This window comes from Gobio gobio, assembly GCF_949357685.1.
Source record: "Gobio gobio genome assembly, chromosome: 22".
NCBI classification, from domain to species: domain Eukaryota; kingdom Metazoa; phylum Chordata; class Actinopteri; order Cypriniformes; family Gobionidae; genus Gobio; species Gobio gobio.
This window is the reverse complement of record NC_137118.1, coordinates 43,594,197-43,620,178: the sequence shown is the minus strand read 5'-3', so window position 1 is coordinate 43,620,178 and position 25,982 is coordinate 43,594,197. Positions and strand designations below refer to the sequence as shown.

The 25,982-nt window shown below is 38.1% G+C and overlaps 1 protein-coding gene across 2 annotated transcripts; it reads right to left on the bottom strand.

The window, feature by feature from the left end:
* Positions 1-123: 123 nt before the first annotated feature.
* ccar2 (cell cycle and apoptosis regulator 2) lies at positions 124-25,950 on the bottom strand. Of its 2 annotated transcripts, XM_079805083.1 has the most exons (19): positions 25,651-25,921; positions 25,352-25,380; positions 25,166-25,251; positions 24,967-25,081; positions 17,596-17,731; positions 17,227-17,344; positions 16,112-16,261; positions 14,087-14,306; positions 13,880-13,990; positions 13,187-13,350; positions 9,330-9,447; positions 9,075-9,206; positions 8,815-8,937; positions 6,091-6,327; positions 5,863-6,009; positions 4,348-4,456; positions 4,066-4,254; positions 2,586-2,758; positions 124-1,190 (listed from the first exon to the last, which is right to left on the bottom strand). In XM_079805083.1, the coding sequence occupies exons 2-19, from the start codon at positions 25,361-25,363 to the stop codon at positions 1,143-1,145; spliced, it is 2,388 nt and encodes a 795-aa protein (XP_079661209.1). In that variant the 5' UTR covers positions 25,364-25,380; positions 25,651-25,921; the 3' UTR covers positions 124-1,142. The 2 variants fall into 2 exon arrangements, with proteins under 2 accessions (XP_079661209.1, XP_079661210.1); XM_079805084.1 differs by lacking the exon at positions 25,352-25,380 and having other exon boundaries at positions 25,651-25,950.
* Between the last annotated feature and the right edge of the window lie 32 nt (positions 25,951-25,982).

The window sequence follows — 25,982 nt, the reverse complement described above, 5'->3', positions numbered from 1 at the left end:
AAACACACTCAAACCCAATTTTTTTTGTCATTTTCAGATACAGACACACTGATATTAAAAATTATTGAGCAATGTTTTTTTTGCATTTTGGGACCGCTTATCAAAATATAATGACAAATACATAATGATTTGATGATCTTATTTATTGGCCAACTTCGTCACTAAACAAAATGTGGTCTTGAGAATTAAAAAATAGACAAAACAAAACAAAAAGAAAATAATATATACACATATATCACACGTGATTTGTTTTTCATTTTACTCAGTCTATGATGACATCTTTGTCCACATCTTGGAAATGCAATTGTTCAGAAACGGGCTATTAGAAAATATAAATGGTCCCTGAGAAAAAGACAAAAAATATTTTCGCCAATTAAATCCAAAATAAGTCCATATTTTACTGTTTGCAAACCTTCCAAAAATGTTTCAGACTTGGGTTTATTTAAAATGTATTCATTCTCACAATGGTTCATCACAAATGGAGTTGGGTCAGATCCAAACTACTTTAATTGCAAGGGAGAATTCAGGCAGTATTTCCAGAATAACTGAACTTTCACTATACTTGAGTCTAGACTAAACACTAGACTAACCATACGAACACTAAAGAATAATCATGGCCGTGGATGGTTTCAAACAGTAAGGAAATGCTTCAGTACACAAAATCTGAAACACAATAAAATCCTTTTTTTTTTCCGAAATAAAAAAAAATGTTGCATGCTTGTTTTCAACCTTTCTTTTCTTAAAGTTAAAAGCAAACCAGAGATCTGTCATTTAAAACACTGTTTTATAATCACATGTAAAAAAGAAAGGAGAAAACAAGAAAAACATTAGATCCGATTACGAATAAGTTGTCATATCTGTATCTCTGTTTACGAGACTGTCAGTTTTGTGGAAGGATCATATTTTCATAGCTGCCAGAATTGAACAACAAAATAAAAATAAATAAATCACCGTTTACTTTTCATATTAAGCAAAATGACCCAGCAGAACTTAATTTTTATTAAAACCTTTACAAATGTGCATGAGAAAACATACATTTTCCCCCACACACACACAAAAAAAAAATGTAAGCAAAGAAACAGGCTAGATTTTCTTTTATTCTCGTCGGTCCAAACACTACTGCATCAGCATCCGATGGGGCTCTACACCTTCTCGTCCTTTCCTGCATTGGCAGTTGTAAGGGCCGTTGTCTAAACAGTAAAAACATAACAAATCTGTCAAATTATAAAGTCTAAAATGCAGACATCCCAAGTCTCCCGCAAATTGATATCTCGTTCTTAATGTTTTTTTAGTTAGTGTACGTTCTAGCATTGTAGGGCTGTGCGATATTGAAGAAAAATGCGATATCCTTGTTAAATAATGCGATATTCGATACGATATTGCTTTAAGTGTGTAAAATCTGTCTTTCCCCAACTGATATCTTTCACTTAAAGCATAACCGACTGTGTTTACATGAATACTCATCAAGACAGCCATTTTGACATAACTGTGTGTGAATTTGACAGTTCGGGTGTGTAACAAGACATGAAAAAAGGAACGGCTTGTGCACACGTTTCGGTGTGTGTGTGTGTGTCAGACAGCGCGAGACTGCAAGGAGTTGTTTTTCGCAAGTTATTGCATTTAATAACTCTTTTTAACGTCAAGTCAGTCACACAAGTAACAGTCGTGTGCCCAGTCTATTCTCTGTTATATGTGTTGACCTAAAACGTACACTTTTCACAATGTTGAAGTAGCGTATTAAAATCATTCAGATATTGCGTACCCTTGCAATGTGCATATTGTGATATGTACATTTGCGATATTTCAATAATTCCGATATATTGCACAGCCCTATAGCATAGCATACAGCTACCCGATTAGTTTAGTTAATACACCACGGTTGCACTTACCCTACATCTTAAAAGCCATAGCCTCGCTTTAATGTTTATACAATTTTTTTTTTTAAATCCTGTTTTATTTATTTTGTGCACCTGTTCTGTATATTATTGTTTTTTTTTATTCTTTATTATTTACATTATAGGTACATTACTATGTTATGATTTTGTTTTGGTATTATTACTTAGTTTATCAATTGAAATAATTTACAATATGTTTGGCATGTTATTGCTATAACTGCTTTTGATCAGGCATTTAAAACAGCTACCACGTTGGGTCCTAAGCTGACACTATTTCACAGGGGGACAGGATTTCTCATGACATGATTTCTCCGGCACGTGCGCACGGCAGAGAGAGAGGGAGCGAGAGACCTTGTGTGTGTGTGTGTGTGTGTGTGTGTGTGTGTGTGTGTGTGTGTGTGTGTGTGTCCCTCATGAAGCGCATGTAAGACAGAGAGCATCCTGATTGGCCTGTTTCGGTAAGTCAACCAATCAATTGTCAGTGTGGGCGGGCTTTTATCTCTTCTCCCGAACCGAATTAATCAGTTCAGTGTGTCTAGAAACTGTAGCGCCATGACAACGCAAAAGTGTACCCCTTATAAGTGCTAAACGTAATTCAGGGGGATTTGGGGATACCTCCCTGAAACGACTTTTTGCAGGTTGGGATGTCTGAAAATGCATGCAAAATGCTCAAACACTCAAGGACGTCACCTGTTCGACCATCTTCTGCATCTTCTCAATGACAGAGCTCATCTGACCGGTGTTTTCTCTCAAACTCTTCTCGTACGTTTTGTTGAGCGTCTCAGCTTTCTCCAGTTTCTTCTTCAGCTCTTTCTGTTGGCTCTGCTCCTGTTCTTTACAGGCCAGTTTCGCATCTGCTGCTTCTGAAATCACACAGTAAACCAAACACATGCATTAAAATACAATGACAGAAATAAAGCATTACACCATGAGAGGCTTAATGCATTACAGTTATATTCTGATTAGATTATATATTGATTCATTTCTATTACACGAGACATGATACGGATTTCGTTAAGTTTTACTCTTATATCTTTCAACGTACATTCTGATCAGGGATTGACATTAACACCCGCCAACCCGCCCGTGTGGATTTCAGCAGTGGAGTGGGTTAGGGGATTATATATAATATATAGATTTTTGTCAAAAATATAAATTTTTAAATGCATATGGATACTGAAATATCTGAAACGCTTCTCATTTTAAACAGAACAGACACACAATAGCAGCTGCTCTTTCTCCCTCTCGCTCTCATCTCTCCAACAGCGAGTGACACAAACCCGCCTCTCCTCACTCGTTTCATTTGCTCCGTCAGCATGAATATTGTTGCGGTTACCGGCTTGATTTTCGCCGTGGGATTGCACATATTGCAGACAATTTTACTGATTCACACAGATTTTGTTCACACTCAAAGTGCACGCACATAAAGCCGCCTCTCAGCATTAAAATTTAGTTATTTTTCAGTGCTTATTGCGCTTAAACAGTCAAATACACACAAAATAATGTCAAAATGGCAGTCTTGGAGAGTATTCACGTAAACGGTAAGTTATTTTGAATGTAAACAGTTGAGAAAGAAAATGCATGTGTGACAGTATAATGGATCCGTGCGTCAGGTCTAAAGTGACAGGACAAACCTGCTCTAAAGTCAATAACGCAGTATTTTTTGTGCTATTTAAAAGGTGTGTTAGTAATATTAACCTATAGGCGGTGCACAATGCGCGTACACTCTACTCATTACACACACACAGGGTGTGTAATAAGGGTGTGCTTATTACACACACGCGCAGCAGCGCACACACATTTTTAAGTATTAAAAATAAAAGTATTCCTCTCTGGAGAGGTATTCAGTCTTTCCGCTCAACTGCGCAACTGGCTTTTAAAGGGAATGGGAGATGAGACTGATTGGTTTATTGCACATTACGCCCAAAACACACCCATGACTCATTAAGAGAATAGGTACAACCCTTTACGACCATGCGACGGCCATTTTTTCCGTCGTTAAACTAGCAAAAGTGGATTCGGACATGCCTTAAGTGCACCTGCGCCATGCGCTTCAGACCATGTGCTTAGATCGTTAAAATAGGGCTCATACACTGAAAGATGATTTTTTTTGTATCTAAAAACCAAAAAAATGAGAATAAATAACAATCAATAAGTCGATATTTCTCACCGAGTCTGGATTGCAGCGCTGCAACACACTTCTCCAGTTCCCTCTGGGCCGTCTTGCTGCTCTCCAGCGACTGCAGTAGGTTTGGTAAGTTGATGACGTTCCCTTTGTAGTTCACCAGATCGGTGTTGGCGCTGCGACGGGCGGACCCTCTCTCTTTGATCGGCGGTCCAAGCAACATCGGTTTATTCCCTGAGAGGAGCACGCAGTGATATTTTTAGAATGCTATGGACAAATGTGTTTTCATGCATTACCGAATAGCATGGTTTTACAGCGCACACACACCCCCAGCGCTGATGCTGCCGTCTGTCTGATCGCTGTCTGACCAGCGACCGCACAGATTTCTGTAGAGGCAAATCCCGCCGATCGCAGCCTTTCTGACTAGATCCTGCGCCTGAGGACAGATGGGAAAGCAATCAGAAATACTGTTTCTTAGAATCAAAGAATGCAAGTCTGTACACTGCAAAAACTATTTTTACTCAGTATTTTTGTAGAGTATCTAAAAAAATTAAGATGCATTAACTTGAAATGCACAATGACATCAGATATTAAGGCTTGATCAAAATCTTTACTCACAATAATTACAAATATCTGCGCTGAAAAGGCGTGGACAGGGTTATTTTTGCACTTGATCTTATTGCATATGCATTTGTAGGAGTTTCCCTTTCAGACGCAAAATGTACGGGTGGAGAGTAGTCAATTCAGTGGTATTTTCAGCATTATTACTGCCCAAAATGCAAGTTGTAACCCATTTTGCGCCTGACATGACACTGAACTTGCATATTCTCAGTAGATCACTCGTACAGCTTTCCAATGCCATCAGCACTTTTATTATTATATCTTAATGTAATTTTGCTTCTCATGTAAATGTATCTTGATTTAGGAACTTTTAGATATTTGTACTGGAAAACAAGAAACTTTTGCAGTGCAGTTTTATATTTTAACATTATTTCTGATTTGGTTTTTAAGTGCCCAGTGTTTGTCAGTTTTTGTGAAGTTTGTGATGTTGAGTCTCCATACCTTTGAACTCTTTAAGGACTTTTTTGAGAAAACGAATAATAAAATAATAATATGTCTGGAACAAAGCACCTGAAAAAGTGGGTGGCTACTGTTGTGCTTTATTGAGTTTGATGTTACCATCAACAGAATACTCTAATAAGCACAAAACACACAATAAATGTATCACTAAATTGAGCCATGTTATTGATACTTATCAGAAATGAACAAAATAAGATTCAGGCATGTAAAAAAGGTACAAAAACGGACAAAAAAAGAGGAAAAACCTTCTTGCAATTAAATTTATGTACTGTAAAATAAAAGAGTATTTCATGATAATAATAGTAATAAATTTGTTTTTATTATTATAACTATTTGTTATTATTTATATTAATATAATTATTAGGTTATATTTATATAAATATTTTGATACTCATATTACATTAATACATATATATACACATATATATATATATATATATATATATATATATATATATATATATATATACACATATATATATATATATACACACATACATACATACATACATACATACATACATACATACATACATACATACATGTATATATGTATATATGTATATTTACATTTAAATAAGAATTAAACAAATAAATATACTAATATTGCAATAATATTATTTTACTATAAAATTTAAAAAAACCAAGTATTTAATAATAATAACTTTTTACAGAACAACAATACAATTACTTTGATTTCAAATGTTAAATCATAGGGCTTTTATTTGGCAGATTTGTAAGATAATAAGATGACAATAAAACCTGAGCAGGGCTGAGAAAGAGGCCGAGAGACAGCAGGATGTTGAGCAGATCTGCTTCTCGAAGACTTCCTGTCAGCTGCCGGTCAAAGAACACCCAGGACAGAAGCACCTTGCGGGGCAGTTCGGCCGTCCAGCCCAGAGGACGGTCCTTCAAGCACACAGAAAGAGATGTTAGGAGGAGAAACACTAGACATGTGACTCGGATCCAAACAGAGATATGAGCTCTTACACCGTCTTTGGACGTCTGATTGTCTGAGGCGCTGCCGCTCTGCCCGTCTCCTCCTGCGCTCTGAGTTTTACTCTCTTTTAGTGGCTCAGATTGTTTTTCAGCTGGTTCAGTATCATCCATCAGCAGGGCGTCCTCTTTTTCTTTCTCCTCATCTTTCTCTTTGAGTTTTTTCTTCTTCGCATCGATCAATCCTTTCTTTTTTGCCGGCTGTTTGTCAGATGTTTTGGGCTCATCCTCCTTAAGCGAGAAAAGAGTGTAAAAAAACAGACAGAGGGCCCTATTTTAATGATCTCTGAGTGTATGGTCTGAAGCGCATGGCACAGGTGCACTTAAGGCATGTCCGAATCCACTTTTGCTAGTTTGGCGACGGAAAAAAACGGTTGTTTTATATTTATTGTATTATCAGGACCTACAAAGTACAAATATCCCCCCATTGCATCATTATACATTATATTCACGTTATATATAGTCGTTTAATGTAGTAATGTCACTGAAACTCCATAAACGTTAATTTTTTTCTCGTTTTTGTAAATTTGTTCATCATATAAAGCCTTTGTGTCTCTTCAGAAGACTTGGATTTGGATTAGACACTTGATTAGTTATTTTTTCGATGCCTTTATTACATTTTTTGGGATCTTTTAAGTTTGAGAGGAATGGACTTCAAAATGGAGGGACAGAAATCTCTCAGGTTTTATAAAGAATATCTTCATTTGGGTTTGGAAGTTAAACGAAACGACATAAGGGAGAGTACACAATGACAGAGTTTACATTTTTGGGTGAATTATACCTTATACATAGCCTAGAAATCTAGACGCACCCTGGCGGCAGCAAATCTAATTTGCAGGCAGGGCGTCTAGCAACTCTCCATTGGCTTGCGAGCTGGAAAAACCAAACTCTGGTCAGGCCAATCACATCGTGTATAGAGTCGGTGGGCGGGCTTAACATAATGGCGACAGAGTTGCGGCGGTTCCGAGTGCTACTCTTAAAGAGCACCTATTATGGCATTTAAAATGTTCCAAATATTGTTTTAGAAGTCCCCAACAACAGTTTTGCATGCATACAATGACAAAAAAGACTTTAGTTTTCTTATAATATGCATTTATTTTTACCAGTTTTGACAGCGATTCTCAAATTAAATTTTTCAACTAAACATCGAAATACATCTAAATAATAAACTAAATTAACCATTTAAACTAAATTACTGATCAAATTATTGATCTAAAGCCCACACTGTCACTGTATGATACTTGAAATTTTTCCAGAATGGCTATACAGCTGAATAAAATTATGCTGCATTATTTTCCTGTTTAACACTGTAAAGCTGCTTTGAAACAATCTACATTGTTAAAAGCGCTATATAAATAAAGTTGACTTGACTTGACTTGACAAATGATTCCTTTAGTGATTCACTTTTCAAAACTCCGCCTTTACGTGACGCTAATCTGCGGTGATTGGTCCGATGACCCAGTCAGTTGTGATTGGTATAGTCTGTGCAGATATTTTCGGAAACAGAACGCCCATCAAAGTCTTATAGTGACAGTAATTTGTTAATATGTGTCAGGAGTTATGAATATGAAAACCGCGTCGGTACCGTTTGATTGTAATATGAGCCTCAGCTGATCTCATTCATAAAAAAAACTCCTCTATTCTCCTCACGAAGACTCGCGACAAATCAACATCCCTCAGGGCTTTTAGTTCAAAAGTGTGCAGATGAGGAGACATATTGATAGATTCTCATATGTCTGTGTCAAATTTCTAAACAGAGGAGTATTTTTTATTCAATACTTCCTCAAAATGTGCAGATGTAGCCTAATCATGAGCGATTGAGTCTCTTATGTGTTGTTTTCAATTCATCCTGGCAGCCGGAGGGCGCTCTGAGCACATATAGTCCATATATGGTACAGACAGACGAAGAAGATACCATGTGCCATAATAGAAGTCAATAATAAAAGCTTCCTGAAATCGCGAAACATGCAAATAGAGACATTTGACGACTAATAAACACACAATGGCGACGATGTATGGTTTGTCTTCAAGCCACTTAGTCTTCAAATGCTCATCCTTGGGCAGATGAAAAAAGTTTGCTTTTGAGTCGCACTTCAGAACACAGCGTCTCGTCGCCATGATGTTTAGTAGTTTTCACTGGCGTCTTGGAGCGCAATAAGTGGGCGTATCGCATTCAAATAACTTGACAAGCTGACGTCGTCTAGTCAGAGAAAAAGCTTCGGTCTTCTAACGATTCTTAAAAATGACTCTGAGTCGACTCTTACTTTTGAAAGAAAATAACTATATATACGGTGCACTGTCATATTTCAAACTTTGCAGGATGTTTTTGTTCACTTAGATCTATGTTACACACTACATGAAAGGTAAATTTCAAAATTCCATGATAGGTGCTCTTTAAACAAATAAGCTGGCGGCCTTTCCAATCGGCTTTGGCTGCGACTCTGGAAGACTTGGAGTTAAGCTTTTCTTTGAGAAAAGAACGGCACAACATCTTGCTGTGGGTCTGGCTTGTCAGGCTACCTTATACATATAGCAAGATGAGCCTCTAAACAACTCTATACTGCGAATCATATCGTTTACATCAATGATGCATATGGTCGCATTTTTATATTGCGATATATCGATAACACCCCTAATAAAACAAATTCAAAATATTAATAAAGACTGTTATAGTATGGCAATGACACTAAAATAACACTGGTGTGCAGTCTAGTGTACCATGGGAGTGCTGTTGTCCTCTTTGACACCGGGGCCCTGAGGCAGACCGTAGAGACACTGATACAGCTGAAGCCCAAAATCCCTCTGGAGCATCTCGCTGAACATCTCCGCCATCAAGCTTACCTGATACCACAACATGAGGGACATAAGCTTTCATCATGTATCAGCCAGTTTACAACATGTGTAACATGCAAGTTGTACTATTTGCATTATTAATAGTTTCATATTTTGCTGCATTAAACACACACACACACACACACCTCACAGCTGTCTCGTGTCTGAAGGCTCTGGGGCTCCAGCATTGACGACAGAGACATGACAGACAGATTCAGTCCATCAGAGGGGTGAAAAACCACAGACTGATCTTCTAGGAGCAACAAATCCTCATCATCCTGAATGACAGGAAAGAAAACAGACACGCTAGAAGACATCTCTGATGTGATTTTTTTAAGCAGATTTCTTATGCATAATATTTATAAACTCAGCATAAACTCAAGCATAGTTGCAGTCAGTACCAGCTGTTTTTTAGCCCAGTCTTCTTCTGCAGACACTACATTCCACACATCTGGCAACAACACCACAACAGTCTCCATTTTATCTCCTGAAAGATATCTCAGCTCCGCCATCTTGTACCTTTAGAGAGGGAGAAAGACGGCAGATGAGCAAATTACTAATGAATATATAACCGATATGAGGTGACATTTATTACATTTACATAGTGAAATATGTATATAATATGTACATCTATCTAAAAAAAAAAAAAAGAAATGTAAAAAAACACACTGCTATTCAAAAGTTTAGAGTCTGTAAGATATTTGAATGTTTTAGAAAGAAGTCTCTTCTGCTCACCAAAGCTGCATTTATTTGATCAGAAATACAGTAAAAACAGTAATCTTTTGAAATATTACAATTTAAACAAACTATTTTCTATTTGAATATATTGTAAAATGTAATTTATTCCTGTGATCAAAGCTGAATTTTCAGCATCAGTCTTCAGTGTCACTAGCCTAGAAATCTAGACGCACCCTAGCGGCAGGAAATGAAATTTGCAGCCAGGGTAGTCTAGCAACTCAGAAATCATTCTAATATACTGATTTGCTGCTCAGGTAACATTAGTATTTTCAACATTGAAAACAATGTTTCATATTTTTGCAGAAACCACAATACAATTTTGTTTCAGGATTCCCTGATTAACAGAAAGTTCAAAAGAACAGCATTTATTTGAAATAGAATCTTTTGTAACATTATAAATGTCTACTGTAACTTTTTATCAATTTAAAGGAACACACCACTATTTTTGAAAATGGGCTCATTTTCCAACTCCCCTAGAGTTAAACAGTTGAGTTTTACCGTTTTCGAATCCATTCAGCCGATCTCCGGGTCTGGCGGTAGCACTTTTAGCATAGCTTAGCATAGATCATTGAATCTGATTAGACCATTAGCATCTCGCTAAAAAATGACCAAAGAATTTCAATATTTTTCATGCTTAAAACTTAACTCTTCTGTAGATACATCTACAGAACTTTGTGCCGTACCATGAGTGCAGCAGCGCAATGATATTACACAGCGCCTGAAAATAGGTCTTAGTACACAATGTAACTACAGAAGAGTCAAGTTTTAAATACAGGGTTCTTGCAGGTCTCAGAAAGTCAAATTTAAGACCTTTTTAAGACATTTTAAGACCATAAAGATTGAAATTTAAGACCTATACAACGCATTACCAAAATTATTTAAATCAAAGAAATAATAAAAAAAAAGCAATAAAGCAATGACATTAGTAACCCTCCACAGCCAACAACGTGCCAAATGCCCAAAACCTTAGGCCCAAAATGAAAATAGGCTAAAACAAACTTGCCCTCAAATAGAATAGATTACAAAACAGCATATTAATAGCCTAATAGACATTGACAGGGGATGCACTAGGGAGAACGGATAAACTAGGGATGCACGATTTGGGGAAGATATCTAATTGCGATTATTCTGGCTAAAATGCAAAAAAATTTTTTTTTTTACAAATGAAAAGTGTATGCATATAACATTTTATATATTAATGTTTATATATTAACGAGACTGATAATAATAATTATATTCAATAAATACAAATATTTAACTAAATTAGAAATACTACTATTACAATAACATTTTAATTATTAAAAAATTAAAAATAGAGTATTTAAGAATAAATATATCAATATAATAATAATACCAATAAAATAACATTTATATTTTACAGAAAACTTATTTTACAAAAAAAACCTGCTGGGTTACCTGTTAATATGCAGACAGCCTATGACTAAAAATCATTAGAAAGGTCTAAAGATTTATTGTAAAAAATAAAATTAAAAAGTAAAGAAATTCTGTGCTTTTTATCTGTGATATAAATTTCTTAAAGTCTATGTATTTGATATGAAATATGAGCCTCTTATGCATCCACTGTGGGGGGAAAACTGTACATTGGAGAAAAACATATGGGTTGTCATATAAATTTATTTAGAGAGAAGTATTATTTTTCATATTTGTTACCCAAACTTTCATACATACTGGAAGCCAGAGGGCGCCCTCGAGCAGAAACTCCACATTTCCCTCATACCCCTTTTCCACCAAAGCAGAGCTAGAGCTAGATCGGAGCCAGAGCCTAGTTTCAAATTGGTTCTTTGTGTTTCCACACCAAAAGCCCCAGCTCCGAGCCAGGAAAAGTGGTTCTTAAGTAGCACCAAAACATTGCTGGGCTAGAACAGGGCTAGAAGTAAGAAACGATTACGTCAGGCGCTGGGGGCGGGGTCAACAAGACCAACACAAACTTTAGATCCACCATTTTTGAAATAGCAGCTAATGGAGCTAACAGTCGCTGTTCGTTTGTAATCTCCGTCTATACAAATTACGGCGAACTACATGAATGCGTTGGATTCGCTGTGTTTGCGTTGTGTTTTGATGCCGATGTAGGATCGTAAAGCCATGTGAATGAATAGTAACGCAACGTTTGCATTGTTGATGGATGGCTTGTTCGCAGCGGTGCAGAGACAGATCGCCGTATGATAACGTATGAGTCCAGCGAGAGCACATGAATCCTTATGCGTTTGATTCACTCATGCGTTTTTTTTTATATCATACGTGGATCGGTCTGCGCAGCGCCGATGCATCTCGAACAAGCCTGGTATGTTTGTTTTTCCCGCTGCCCAGGGTTGCCAGGTTTTCACAACAAACCCTCCCAATTGCTACTCAAAACAAGCCCAATCGCGTTCCAGGGGGGGATTCCCCAGTAAAAATCACATTTGGGGGTAAAATATGTGTTTTTTTGGCACTAAAATTCGCATTCCCGGGGCTAAATATCACATAATTGGGGTCGCTTCATCCCGCGGACATGAAAAAATAGCCCGCGGCAAAACCACATACTTGGCAACATTGCCGCTGCCTCGCTAGCGTTGCTGAGAGAGATGAGACGTATACAGTGACGTAAGACATGGCTCTGTTGTGGCTCTCAGCCCGTGGAAAAGCAAACCGGTTCTTAGAAGGCTCCTCAGTTGAACCAACTATGAACTGGGACTAGCTCTGGCTCTGAATTAGCTCTAGCACTGCCTTGGTGGAAAAGGGGTATCAGAGAAGTAATCCTTAGCCCTAATGTGAAGCTAGCGATGTAGGATAAACTGAAGATAGAAACGCTTTGACTGATGAAACGAAGACAATAAACACGACTGCATCAAGCTATGGTGTATTTGAGTTCTTCAAGCCTCACTATTGTCATAATAATAAGGTATGCAGTGCTGATTGAGTGCAGACTTTATCACTGTTTAGAATAATATAAAACAATGCATGTCTGCCTCATTCTGTCCAGAAAAATACAATGTTATTAAATGTAGACGTTATTAAATGTTCGCGATTCGATACTTTTTTGCTACAGTGTAACGTTAATAACTTTCTGCAGCCAGCATTTCTGGAAATGAACGAGGATAACACTTTTTTTAAGACCTAACTAAATTAAATTTAAGACCTCGGGTGAAAATCTGGCCGTTTTTAAGACGTTTTAAATTTAAAAAATTTAATTTTAGACATTTTAAGACCCCGCGGGAACCCTGTAAATAGGAAAATATCAAAACTCTTTGGTCATTTTTGAGCGAGATGCTAACGGTCTAATCAGATTCAATGATCTATGCTAAGCTATGCTAAAAGTGCTACCGCCAGACCCGGAGATCGGCTGAATGGATTCGAAAACGGTAAAACTCAAAAACAGTGGCGTGTTCCTTCAAGTCTTCCTTGCTAAATAAAAGTTTTAATTTCTTTGAAAAAAATCTTATCCTTAGAATCGTAGGAAATTTCAACATATGAGACTTTAAATATATGTATTAAACTGAAATTAAAAATGAAATATACAGACCACTGAGTGCAGGTGGAGAGGTCTACAGTGGTTTGATCCTTTATGCAGCGGACCGCAGTGTTGACCAGCGTAGAGCTGTCCTTCATTGGGTTCGCTCCGTCTGCTTTGGGTGACCAGAGGCCTCCTGGGAGCCGCAGTTCACCTCCACTGTTCACCAACAAGAACTACACCACAGAGGAAGAACAAATTAACTCACTTAACTTGATAATAAAGGATAATGTAATGTATTAATGAGCGATACAGAATATTCAGCAGGAAATAATGTAGAGAAGACTTTGAGTCAAGCTTTTTGACCCACTGTTGTCCAACATAATTTAAGGAAAGACATTTCCTCCAGTATTTCTGCAATTATTATAACAAAGCTGTTTGTAATCTTTTTTCTAAATAGAAACAAACAAAAACAATTTTCTTTGAATTTATGTTTTTTTTTTTAAAGCAAGTTAGACTATTGTAACATATATAAGCTTTCTTCCCAGTCTGTAGGTAATGATTTTTTTAAATATTAGGATATGATTGGAAAATGAGAGTAGGCTGAGATATTATTGCTTAATTTATTTTTCCTGCCTAAACAACCTCGATTACATCCATAAGAAAGGAAAGTTTACTAGAAGTAAAGATTACAGATGACTTTTTTTAGGAACGACAGCAATTCAGTAGCTTAATGGGACGTCCTGTGAGCTCAGATGTTCTTACTTTGAGAAGTGTAGTGGGATGCACAGCCTCCTTCAGCGTCTGACCGTCCTTTGAGAGGTTACAACACTGCGAATACAAGTCCTCAAGGCATGGCATAGAAAACAACAGAACCTGCAGAGAGAACAGAGCCATTCTTGAGCAATGCATTCAGGAGAATGTGAGTCTTGTATGGACAGATGATAAAAAAAAAAAGAGAAGCACTTGTACCTTAACAGCGAACGTGGCATCTGTGGCATCTGGGGCCTCGCAAGCCTCTGCTATGGTTTCCGGCTGGTTTGATCCTATGTGAAAGTGACACGGTCCTCTCAAAGGAAGAGGCTGTCCGAGCGGGAAGCTCTCAGTCCAGGACAGCTGGAGGTGGAAGAGGTTGGAGGTCAGGTGCAGGTGTGGGTACCGCCGCTGAAGCTCCAGATAATCACAGGCCTGGCTGAAAAAGCCAAGAGGAAAATGACAATGAGTTCACAGTTCATCAGAAACAGATCAGGTCCCAGTTAGGGATGGGCAACAGTGGTCGAGTAATCGAGTACTCGAACGTGACAGCGATCATCGATCATGAGAACGATGATCGCCCTGACTTTAAAAAATTATATTTGTCTCTTTTTTTATTGGTTATTGATTCATTTTGCACGGTACCTGAGGTCTGATTGGTTAGCGTTATACAGCACGCCTCCAGACCGCGGCGAAATAATCTGTCTGGAATCACTGTGATCATGAAATGTTTAGTGCAATATGTGCAACGCCAATCGGTCATAGCCTACATAGCATTATCAGGGTTCCCACTCTTTTTCAGCAACCATTTTCCAGTACTTTTCCAGGACATTTTCAATTTTACTAAAAGACAAGGATCATGCCAAATATTGCTTAAAAGCCGTCCAGTTTATTGCCATTACTTAACAATCCAGCATTTTTCAATATGAGCTCTTAATCATACATTATGACTATGGAAGCTTGTTTACACCACCGAATAGAAAGAAAAAGGTCATTGTGACATTTATCTCGCTATTCTAACTTTCTCGCAATTGCGAGTTTACATATTTGTGATATAAACACGAAAATTGTCGTAATTCTTTTTTTCCCTCAGAATTGGACTTTATAACTTGCAATTGCAGTTTAGATCTCACAATTCTGAGAAAATAAGTCAGAATTGCAAGATATAAACTCGCAACTGCGCAAAAAAGTCAATTGTGAAGAAAAGACTTGCGAGTTTATGTCACGCAATTCTGACTATATCTTGCAATTCTGACTTTATAACACACAAATGTGACTTTATATCAAAATGATGTGATTAGGGAGCAGCTTACGAGTTAACATTCACTGAGCAGTTATAGCATTAGCTAACGACTGAGAGTGGCAACACAAGACTAAACATCATTATTCAAAAATACTACTCACACACATCAAACTCAGCATTCCTGAACATGTGCTTTCTGCAACTAGCGCTAATTGTTTGGGCCAGCGATAAACTCGTTATACTCGGCTAAAGAAATAATTGTTTTTTTAAAGAATTTTCCCAGACGACAACAAGATTTTCCAGGACATTTTACATTTTCTCTAATTTTCCATGTGTTTTCCAGGACTGGAAAATTTGTCATCAATTTTCCAGGTTTTCAAGGTTTTCCAGGACGAGTGGGAACCCTGATTATAATGAGAACACGATGGAAATAGAATGCTGTAAATTATCTGTGCTTAGTTCCCCCTGTATCAGCTGTTAAAGGAAATCCACAGAGAAACTAGCGAGAACACTCAGACTAGCGCGTGAAGTTCATGTGCGCATTCGTGTCCTTTTGTGTTGATTTAAGTTGTAATAGGTTCATATTAATCTGATATAGGGTGCGTTTGGTTGAGTTTATTAACCAGCTAGAAAGCTCTGCAGGGTGGTGTTATTTCACAGTTTCAGCTCAAAGGCAATGCTCGATATTATTGACGTGGTTATTTGAGGCGGTCATTTTATAAACATGTTTCTTTAGTCTTGATTAGATGATTAGACATTTATGCACCATAATCTAGCAGTTATTTTTTGTTTTATATGTTCATGTTTTCATATACCCGTTTTCATGTCACGTTTGTATTTGTCAACAACCATTTTCATAACAGTATTTTCATTATCTCAATGACGGACATGCCCCGCCCCCGAGTACTCGAGTACTCGTTTTTGAGACCTATCGATGATCGAAATGAGAAATTGACAAAAATGCCCATCCCTAGTCCCAGTGCTGCTTTCGACTGACTTACGTGTCCCTGGAGAAACAGGAGAATAACGGCGCTCTGTGTGTGGTTACAGAGCTGCTTTTTTTGGGCACTTCCTCCTCGGTGGCCGCCCTCCATCTTTTCCGTTTTTGGTGCATGGCGTCTGATCCCCACTGTCCTCCGCCACCGTCCTCCCTGAGCCACAAAGAGCAACAAGGACACACGTCAGCGTGTTAAAAACAGGACAGTCTTCAAGGGCGCGCACACAAAAACAACAGAACGAGGCGCTTAAATCAGTTCATGTAACCAAAAATTTGCCATGAGTAAGTGAATGGCATATTAACTACAACATTTGAAAGAAAGTACAGTAGTAGTATGCACATACACTTTGAATGATTTAAATACTTTCATTCAGCAAGGAAGCATTAAATTGATCTAAAGTGACAGTAAAGACATTTATAATGTTACAAATGTTCAAATAAATGCTGTTCTTTTGAACTTTCCACATATATGAAGTTTTAACCAGACAATAATAAATGTTTCTTTAGCAGCAAATCAGCTTATTAGAATGATTTCTGAAGGATCATGTGACACTGGAGTAATGATGCTGAAAATTCAGCTTTGATCGCAGAAATAAATTAAATTTGACAATATGTACAAAATACATAGAAAACAGTTCTTTTAAATTGTAATAATATCTCACAATATTATTGTTTTTACTGTATTTTTGATCCAATAAATGAAGCCTTGATGAGCAAAAGAGACTTCATTTAAAAACATGAAAAAAATCTTACCGACCCCAAACCTTTGAACGATAGTGCACAATTTGTGTGAATATGAATATATGCAATATATATCAGAACACACTGCAAGAACTAACGTATCCCACAATGCAATGCTCTTAACCTGACCTCACATTTCTAGTCTGACTCAATTTTGACTCGTTATTTGATCAGACTGCCAAAAATTCAATGAAAAATTTAATTCAAAATGCTAAATATGACAATCAGTTGTGACTTATTTTACATATGCAATGTAGTGAGATCATGTGACTTCAACAATGCAGCATAACAGAGTTTAAAAGCATTTAACATTGCATACTGGAAAGTATTTTGTAAAAGCACACAGTATACACAGTATTCCAGGTCACTCTGACTCACCAGCGTCCACCTCTCCGTCCTCCCATGATCTCAGCGTGTCTCTTACGTCCTCCACCCCAGCCGTCAAACGGACCGTTCCAGGGCATCTGCTGGTGATGGGACATCTGGATCATTCCACCTGTGACATATCACACAGTTATATGTCGGTAACACAGGGTGTTGCAGCAGTGCTCATTATGGACAGTTTCATACACTGAGAGAAATGAGGTGATGCTGCAACGTATATTATGAGAAAAAATTTTTTTGAACTTGGATGCATGTAAACCTATTGTAGGAGACTCCAAAACAAAATTGGTAGCCTTTAAAATAGCATAATACAGGTACTTTTTTAATCGTTTTAGTTAACGATAACAGCACTGCGTCACTTACCAGGGTTTGGCTGCATACTGGGAATCAGTGGTGGAATTTTGGGGGATTTCAGCAGGGGTTGAGGTTTGGTCCCTAAAATGCCAGGCTTCATATTGGCTGACATGGACGGCAGAAGCGGAGGAGGAGATTTGAACGGCTGACAGAAACAAACCAGAGAAAGAGTTCAAATGGTCTGGCATAAAAAGAACATGTTAATTATACACTCATTCATAATACTCTCAAGAAATATGCAGCAACTTTACATACTTACATACTAGAAACTATAGTTACATTTTTTGTAATTTTAGATTAGATTGAACGAATTTCAAAAAAAGGAAAATGTTCCTATAATTTACTCCCCCTCAACCACCCCCTTTCAGCCAAACACAATCACAGTTACATTTAAATATAAAATGGGAGTGAATGGTACCTTGAAGCCCAAAAAAGCACATCTATCCGTCATAAACGCAATCCATACGACTCCAGGGGTTAATAAAGGCCTTCTGAAGCAAATCCATGCATTTTTGTAAGAAAAAATATCCATATTTATAACTTTATAAACTATAATCACTGTCTTCCGGTAATGGTCTTACACAAGTCTAGTTCCAATGAAAAATAGTGACCTCTGACCCGACGCATGACGTATTGATGAACGCAGAAGTCACGAATTAGAAGTCTTAAGGCCAATTCACACCGCACAGACAAATGCCGACAAACAAGTCTGTGAGTTTGCTGGATCAGTGTGTTACCCCTGTCGGCGTCTGTTGCCATTGGTCGGAGTTTGTTTTCACCACATGTTCAATCGGCGTTTGTTGGATGTGTACTGTCTGGGCAGTGTGGTATGATTTTCCAACAAACGACAACAAAATCTGACCTGGACACGAATTAACCGTTGCCATGGCGATGAGGTAAGTCCCTTAAAAATATGTAGGTGCTGGAGGTGCTAAGTAAATTATCCTTGTAGTGAAAATGCAAAAACTTAGACTTTATTAAGCATTGTCTTCTCTTCCGGTTTTGTTTGAATCCGCGTTCACGACGCCACAGTGACGCTGCTGACGTAAGACGTAATAAAGTCTTAGTTTTTGTTATTTTTGGACCAAAATGTATTGTCGACGCTTCAAAAGAGTCTAACTAACCAAATGATGTCACATATGGACTACTTTGATGATGTTTTCATTACCTTTCTGGACGTGGACAGCAAAGTGTGCTTACACTTACATTCAAAGGACTAAAAGCCCTCGGACTAAATCTAAAATATCTTAAACTGTGTTCCGCGGATGAACGGAGGTCTTACAGGTGTGGAACAACATTGGGGTGAGTCATTAATGGAAGAAATTTCATTTTTGCGTGAACTAACCCTTTAAGTTGTGCTACTAAAGAAATCCGCCTGCGAGCAGAGATTCATTCGACTCTCGACATTTAACACCATAGAAACGGCCTCAAACGAACTATAAAACTAGAAGAAAGTCGTGTCTGAAATCTGAAATCTTTTATTTTTATTGGTTAAAATGAATGGAGAATATCACGTGTTTGTCTGTGTTTGTTGGGGCAGTGTGAACATGACATTTATTTTTCATAAAATTATAAATCCAACAGCCAACTTGTTTGTTGGTGTTTGTCTGGGCCGTGTGTATTGGCCTTAAAACAAGAATTTTTAAAGAGAAACGTGAGTTTGTTGCCCAGCCCTATTTTTTCTTTTTCTTTTTGGCACCTAAACTCACCTAATTTGGCACCTAATAATGTTTGGGGCTCAGACTCACTCCTCCAGTTTAAATCTAGATTAAAGGAACACTCCACTTTTTTTGAAAATAGGCTCATTTTACAAGTCCCCTAGAGTTAAATAGTTGAGTTTTACCTAGGGATGCACGATATATCGGCAACATATCGTTATCGGCCGATAAATGATTATTTTTGATGTTATCGTTATCGGTCCAATAAGAAAATTTGACCGATATAGTCAAGCCGATAGATAATGTATTATTTCCTTCAGCTGAGACGGACGCGCTGTCCACCATGATGGGTTTGAATTGCTCTAAATATGTTTGGAATCACTTCGAAAAGGAAAATACAGTTATGTGCAACATGTGCAGCGCAAGTCTTCTATAATCTACATAAAATGATAATGAGAATAGAATAGGCTGTAAAAGAGCGTTGTGTTTCAGCGCGTTTGTTGAGGGAAGAGCGCGCCCACGGAGTTACACCTTCATGACGAGCACAGTCAAGTTCGCTTGTGCATTCACAGCCTTTTGTGCCATTGTAAGTTGTAATATTATATTTATTATTATTCTGTGTATGTAATATCATATAGGATGCGTTTGGTTGAGTTAATAAACGATGCAGTAAAGCACTTCATTGTACCGGTCTTTAGCTTCAGCGCGCACCCACGGACACCTTCATGACGAGCACAGTCAAGTTTGCTTGTGCATTCACAGCCTCTTGTGCCATTGTAAGTTGTAATATTATATTTATTATTTTGTGTATATAATCCCATATAGGATGCGTTTGGTTGAGTTAATTAACGATGCAGTAAAGCACTTCATTGTACCGGCGCGCGCATTTCAAACAGAAATGCACAGCATTAATAACTACTGGGACTGTCCTATACATAACACTGCAATGAGAATATTTCTGTTATAAAACGTAGTGAATTCTCTGGGTTTAGTTGTTTTTCAGCGCGCTGTTGTGGGAATCGTCAACAACGCATTCTGACCAGCACAGTCAAGTTCGCTTGTGCATTCGCGTCATTTTAAGCATATGTAAGTCGTAATATTACGTTTTTGTAGTATAAACATCTGATTAAAGTCATATAGGATGTGTTTCGTTAAGTCAATAACCCGCAGTGCTTCACTGTACCGGTGATCATCTTCAGTTTCAGCACGCTCTCAAACAGGGGAAGAGCATCCACAGGAGTTATAACCCTTCACCTATGCGTGATTTTGTGCTAATATAAGTTGTAATATTATATTTATTTTGTATAAATATCTGATTGTTCTCATATATGATGCGTTTAGTTGTTAATTAAACTTCTAAGCGCTTCAGTTTATGGTTGTTCGTTCATTCTCTCCAGCTTCAGCGCGCTCTCAAACAGCAACATTATTCCTAATAGACTAGACCAGGGGTGGCGAACTCCGGTCCTGGAGGGCCACTGTCCTGCAGAGTTCAGCTCCAACCCTGATAAAACTCACCTGCCTGTAGCTTTCTAGTAACCCTTCAGACCATGATTAGCTTGTTTAGGTGTGTTTGATTAGGGTTGAAGCAAAACTATGCAGGATAGTGGCCCTCCAGGACCGGAGTTCGCCACCCCTGGACTAGACTAATATTACAGATGTTTACTATTACTGTAATATTAAACATTTTTTTTTTTCAAAAACACAGAAGCATTATTTTTTATAATTAGCACTTTTATTGTTCTCGTATCATTTCCATCAACAATATGGTTTGATTAAAACCATTTCTTTATCGTCTGTGCGGAGGTTATTTCATGCACTTGCATTCTGATTCTTTATTATGCAGCCCAAGTAATGCTGTTCAATTACTTGTTTGCATTATTTAGGTATATTATTTTTATTTTTTAGACAATATAATTTTTGGTAACATTTTACAAATAAGGTCTCATTTTATTAATGCATTAACTATCATGAACAAACAGAGAGCAATAACCTTTGTTTCTTTTAGTAATAAAATGTTTGTGTTTTGTAACAGTCCATTCACAGTTCATACCTAATGTTAAAAGACACAACTTTGGGTCTGAATATGTTGAGATTAACATGAACTAAAATTAATAAATCCTGTTGAAGTATTGTTCATTCATTGTTGGTTAACTAATACTAACAAAAATTAAACCTTATTGTAAAGTGTTAAAAAAAAAAATTGGCCATAGGAGTGTAAAATTAATTTGAAAAGGTAAGGAATCTCACACTGGTTCAAATAGGCTACTGTAGTGTATAGGTTTGATTTATGTTGAAGTGTTTGGGACATGGCTTTTAATGGTGAGCCTTTTGTTTTTGTAATCAGGCTCTCAGAGTTTATTAAAATTTGTATTTAGATTTATCGGCCAATATATCGGTTATCGGCTTTCAAATATTAAGAATTATCGGTTATCGGTATCGGCCAAAATGTTCATATCGGTGCATCCCTAGTTTTACCGTTTTTGAATCCATTCAGCCGATCTTTGTATCTGGCGGTAGCACTTTTAGCATAGCTTAGCATACATCATTGATTCTGATCAGTCCATTAGCATCTCATTCAAAAAATGACCAAAGACACTTTCAATATTTTTCCTATTTAAAACTTGACTCTTCTACAGTTACATCGTGTGCTAAGACCAACTGAAAATGAAAAGTTGCGATTTTCTACACCTATATGGCTAGGAACTACTTTCTCATTCCTGCGTAATAGTCGCGGATCTTCGCGGCCGTACCATGGCTGCAGCGGCAAAATGATATTACAGCGCCTGAAAGTAGCCCAGCTAAGTAACTTTCAATGTGACCGGCACTAAGTTTGTGTAGTTGCAGAGAAAGTTTCAGGCTTGCAGCCGACAAATTGTGTTGTGGATTTAGCTGTGTGATTAGCCATGGTTCTGTGTGTTGTAAAGGGCTGTGATAGTAAGTCGAAGGTGTAACTACCACCATGTTTCACAGAATACCAACGAATCATTGCGCCGCTGCAGCCATGGTACGGCCGCGAAGATCCGCGACTATTACGCAGGAATGAGAAAGTAGTTCCTAGCCATATAGGTGTAGAAAATCGCAACTTTTCATTTTCAGTTGGTCTTAGCACACGATGTAACTGTAGAAGAGTCAAGTTTTAAATAGGAAAAATATTGAAAGTGTCTTTGGTCATTTTTTGAATGAGATGCTAATGGACTGATCAGAATCAATGATGTATGCTAAGCTATGCTAAAAGTGCTACCGCCAGATACAAAGATCGGCTGAATGGATTCAAAAACGGTAAAACTCAACTATTTAACTCTAGGGGACTTGTAAAATGAGCCTATTTTCAAAAAAAGTGGAGTGTTCCTTTAAAGACGCATCTCTTTAGCTAAGCATTCACATAATGCCTCTCATAACCTTGTACTCTATAGTTATATCAGTGCACATGATTTTCTTTGCTTAATGCTTGGAACAGCAGCTACGCTAATTATTTTTCTGTTCTATCACGGGACGCCCATCTCGAGGTAACTAGAGAGTCCGTCAGCTCCAGTCTGGATCCAGCTTCTCGTAAAGACTTCAGATGACCAAACACCTGTGAAGAGACGACTCAACTCCTGCGAGGACTTCAGATGACGCAGCTCTGCATCAACACACACCCATGCTCATCGCTATATACCCTATTCATTAACAACATGTATTCTTATTTCACTTATTTCTGTGCCTTAATTATTCTATTGATTAATAATACATTGTTAGCTAATCTGTGTGCTTTGTATGTGGATTTCTGAAATGCCTAACGTGGACAAATCACTTTAAATTGTCATTTTTCTGTGAAGCTGCTTTTGAAACAATATGTATTGTGAAAAGCGCTAAACAAATAAATGTGAATTGAATTGAAAGCTCACGCTACTCCTACGTCATGCGTCGGGTCAGAGGTCACTCTTCTGACAGAACTATAATCACGTACCGCCGTTACCGGAAGCCAGTGATTATAGTTTATAAAGTTATAATTATGGATTATTTTTCTTACAAACATAAGGGTGACCTATGACCCGACGTATGACGTAGGCCAGGGGTGTCCAAACTCGGTCCTGGAGGGCCACTGTCCTGCAGAGTTTAGCTCCAACTTGCCTCAACACCTGTCTGGAAGTTTCTAGTATGCCTAATAAGACCTTGATTAGCTTGTACAGGTGTGCTTAATTGGGGTTGGAGCTAAACTTTGCAGGACAGTGGCCCTCCAGGAGCAGGATTGGACACCCCTGACGTAGGCGTAGCGTAAGATCAGGTGAGAATTGATGAGTGCGGAAGCGCAGAAGATAGAGCAAAACAATATGCTAAAACGAGAAGTTTTAAAGAAAAATGTCAGATGATTTTGATATAAGCGAAGAGGAGCTACATCCTAAGTCATGCGTCGGGTCAGAGGTCAATAGAACTAGACTAGCGTACGGCCGTTACCGGAAGCCAGTGATTATAGTTTATAAAAGTTATAAATTATGGATAAATAAGTATATATCGCTTCAGAAGGCCTTTATTAACCCCCTGGAGTCATGTGGATTACTTTTATGATGGATGGATGTGCTTTTTTGGGCTTCATAATCCATTCACTCCCATTATAATGCTTTGAAGAAACTGACTTTTTTTTATATAACTCAGATTATGTTCAGCTGAAAGAAGAAAGTCATATACACCTAGGATGACTCGAGGGCGAGTAAATCATGGGATAATGTTAATTTTTGGGTAAACTATCCATTTAAATGTAAAGAGGGACCAAATATTTCTACAAATTGTGCATTTCCATAATATAGAAGCATGTTTTTAAAGGGTTAGTTCACCCAAAAATGAAAATTCTGTCATTAATTACTCACCTTCATGTCGTTGGACACCCGTAAGACCTCCGTTCATATTCGGAACACAAATGAAGATATTTTAGTTGAAATCTGATGGCTGAGAAAGGCTTCAGATAGGCCTCCATTGGCATTCAGTACATTGACACTTCCAAGATCCAAGAAAGGCACTTAAAACGTCGTTACAAAGTCCATCTCACCACAGTGGCTCTACAATAATTTTACGATGCGACGAAGATAGTTTTTGTGCGCAAAAAAAAATCTAAATAACACCTTTAACCAACTTGTTCTCGACTTCCGTGTGTGCCTCCACAACGCATGCGCAAGAATATGACGCAGATCCTGCGTTCGGACACATGACCCAGAGGCGATTTGTTTACGAGCAGAGGAAGACGCGCGTGTCTAAGCTGTTGGATTCTACATTGATCGTGCTTTAGGTCTCGGCGTAGTTCTCAAAATGGGACTAAAGTGTGCATTTCATGGATTCCCGAACGCTGGCGCTACGTCATATTCTCGCGCATGCGTCGCGGAGGCACACACGGAAGTCGAGAACAAGTTGGTTAAAGGTGTTATTTTTTTTTTTTTTTGCGCACAAAAACTATTGTCGTCGCATCGTAAAATTATTGTAGAGCCACTGTGGTGAGATGGACTTTGTAACGATGTTTTAAGTGCCTTTCATGGGTCTTGGAAGTGTCAATGTACTGAATGCCAATGGAGGCCTATCTGAAGCCTTTCTCAGCCATCAGCTTTCAACTAAAATATCTTCATTTGTGTTCTGAATATGAACGGAGGTCTTACGGTTGTCCAACGACATGAGGGTGAGTAATTAATGACAGAATTTTCATTTTTGGGTGAACTAACCCTTTAACATATGAGCCCAAAACATTGCTCCATACCTGTCCGTTCAGGGTCTGGACTTTCTGTGCCGTCCAGCTGATGGGTTTCAGGGGGTCCTGGACCGCTTTCACCAGCACTTTCTCACCCACCAGGGGCATCCGGCCCACCACAACACTGCAGCACAAACCACAAACCCTCCACATCAACCTGACCCTCAGATAACGACTGATTAATGCCGAATAAAACAAACATACAAACCTCATTGGAAAATGAACCTCTTGATCCACAATCCCATGATGCTCCTGCATCTGAGTGACCACCCCGGTGAACACACGTTGCCTCATCTGAACACACAATCATTCAGCGTTTACACACAATAATACAAGAGAACGTGTATCTTGTTCTTATGCACAAGAATATTGAACAAATTCCCATTATCTATACCTGCGTCTCCATATCAGATTTTCCTTTCCCTTTTGCATGCAAAAGAAAGTATACTGAGTGCTTCGGGACACATGCGTACACAATATAAATGCATGAATAAACCGTAACAAATAAATGTGCAATGGTTTGTCTGCTTGTTGTGTAGGTCAAGCATGTGTGATATTAACTTCCTCCTGCATCGGCATTACAGTAATCACAGTTTAACGCGGTTTTCCCGCATCCGTAGACCTTTATTTAAGACAAAACTGTTAGAAGAGATATTAAACAATACGATGCGACATTAAAAAGGCGAAACTTACTTGTATTTTTGTGTTCGTGGTGTGTTTTTCCTCTACGTTGATGCTTTTGTTTGTCTTGTGTCAGCTCTTCCAACGGGCGGTTCAAACACGAGCGCCATCCGACGGTCAGTCAGAGGAACTACAGGTGAAACGCCTTAAACTGCGTTTGGTTGTAAACACAGCATCAGAGACCGTACAAAAACATTAAATGTGCCGTAAACGTTCGTAGATGGTTTTCTAAACTGTGTTAGTCTCCTCAGACTGTCGTGTTTATATTAAAGGCACGTCGTGTGGTTTGACCTGCAGTTCTCTTCCAGTCCCACAGGCGGCGCTGTGGCGCAGCGGGTTCAACG